This window comes from Charadrius vociferus, unplaced genomic scaffold (assembly GCF_000708025.1).
Source record: "Charadrius vociferus isolate BGI_N301 unplaced genomic scaffold, ASM70802v2 scaffold56, whole genome shotgun sequence".
NCBI lineage: Eukaryota > Metazoa > Chordata > Aves > Charadriiformes > Charadriidae > Charadrius > Charadrius vociferus.
This window is the reverse complement of record NW_009649057.1, coordinates 3,527,773-3,529,564: the sequence shown is the minus strand read 5'-3', so window position 1 is coordinate 3,529,564 and position 1,792 is coordinate 3,527,773. Positions and strand designations below refer to the sequence as shown.

The 1,792-nt window shown below is 47.4% G+C and overlaps 1 protein-coding gene across 1 annotated transcript in view; it reads left to right on the top strand.

Annotated features, from left to right (window-relative positions):
• Positions 1 to 331: 331 nt before the first annotated feature.
• The window catches only part of PAPPA (pregnancy-associated plasma protein A, pappalysin 1), a 181,814-nt gene continuing 180,353 nt past the window's right edge, over positions 332 to 1,792 (top strand). Inside the window, exon 1 of the mRNA XM_009888046.1 lies at positions 332 to 740. Coding sequence (XP_009886348.1) covers positions 344 to 740 — 397 coding nt within the window. The 5' untranslated portion in view covers positions 332 to 343. The remainder of the gene's footprint in view (positions 741 to 1,792) is intronic.

Genomic DNA, 1,792 nt, shown 5'->3' with positions numbered 1-1,792 from the left:
AGGGAAGAAAATCCAGCAGAGAAAAGAAGAGAGAGAGGAATTCCAGCTGTGGAGGAATAGAGGAGAAGAAGACAGATAGAGGAGGAAGAACAGAGAAATACATTTCAACCAAGAAGGAGTTTTGATTTATTTTATTTTTATTTGTTTTAAGGGGAAAAAAAATCTATAAGCAGGAAAAAGAAAGAAAGAAAAAGAAAAAAAGAAAAGAAAAAGCAACTGAGAAGGGTTATAAAAAGAGCAAATACCAAGAAGGGTGAACAAGAGAAGAAAGTCAAGGCAAGGAGGAGCCCAAAGCTGGCAGATCGGGAGGATTTGCAGGGGAGAAGGGGGGGGAAGATTGGAAATGCAGCTCTGGAGTTTGCTGCTGCCTCTTGCGCTTCTCTGTACAGCCCTAGCCAGTGGACCCGAATGTGGGATGGACGAGCGCTCCCGCAGGGCAAGAAGGGACACCAGGCACAGCCGCCAGCTCCGCTACACGGCCCCGGGCACCTGTGCCACCAGGTTAGCCCGAGGAAGGCGCTCCACTGCTGGGCTGGAGCCTGGGCACGTCCCCCGCAGGAGGCAACAGCGGGAGGTAAAGGACGAAGAGGAGTCCCTTACCCCGAGCAGGGCGCTCTATTTCAGTGGACAAGGTGATCAGCTGCGGCTGAAGGCAGATATTGAGCTGCCCCGAGATGCCTTCACTTTGCAAGTGTGGCTGAAAGCTGAAGGAGGACAGAGATCTCCGGCTGTCATTGCAGGTAGGTAGTTCGTCGTGCCTGTGGCTGCAGCATCCCTTTTACGTTTCGGGAGCCGGCAGAACAGCCAGCTGTAGGCGTGCGTCTGTGTAGTATATGTGTGTGTACATTTAAATGTGCGTGTGTGCCTTGCAACGTACATTTGTGTGTGAGTGCGTGTGGAAACGTGCTCGGCTGCGTTTCTTATGTATACGTTTGGTGAAATCCCGGAGCCGGGCAAACTGTCTGAAAGTATATGCTCGCAGAAAAAGTTATGTAAACTTTTACATAGGGAAATGGCAGTATCCTGGGGAGTTTCTCCGTTTCTGTGTGTACGGATTAAGGTGCGGAGAGGAGAGGGAGCTCTTATGGTGGGTTTTTACCTAGTTTTCAGGTTGGAAAACTGTAAATAGAGCACTTGAAAGTAGCTTGTGTGTATGTATGAAAACAAATGCATGTGTCTAGTGTGTGGCTGCAAAGAAATGCATATCTAAGGTCCTTGTGTGATTTCCTTAGTTTTATTAGCTTTTTAGCGTACTTCTCTGTTACCTTCTTAGATGCAATGTTAGCATGTGGTTTCCAAAAAGCTATAAAGGAACTTTTGGCTATTGTGAAACCTCAGATGAATCAAATGAGTTTATGAAGTTCCCAACCCCTCGGCGCTGGGCTCGGGCTGGGACTAGCACTGCAGCTAGAGGATGTGTTGAGTATTTTTGTCTCCCCTTAGCAATGGCAAGTGTAACACAAATGATTGTAAGGTCAAATAGCCCCATAAAATCATTTAGTACTCAAAGCAGCTACCAGTCTAAGCTGTCTGAGCTGAACAATAATGAGGAATATTGCACTTTTCTTATTTAAATTTTATGAGCCCATCATGAATTTGGGTCCTTTCCCCCTCTCCGGTCGCTCCCTCTCCCCCTCCCACCCACTACCGCCCGCCCTCTCCCCGCTTTAGTGATAAAGTGCAGCGAAGTTGTGGTGAAATCGGATACTTTTCGGAGGGTTACAAACCCTTATAAATGTCGCCACATCCATCTTTGCTCTGAAGGAAGTCATAGAAAATGGAAATGCCCTTA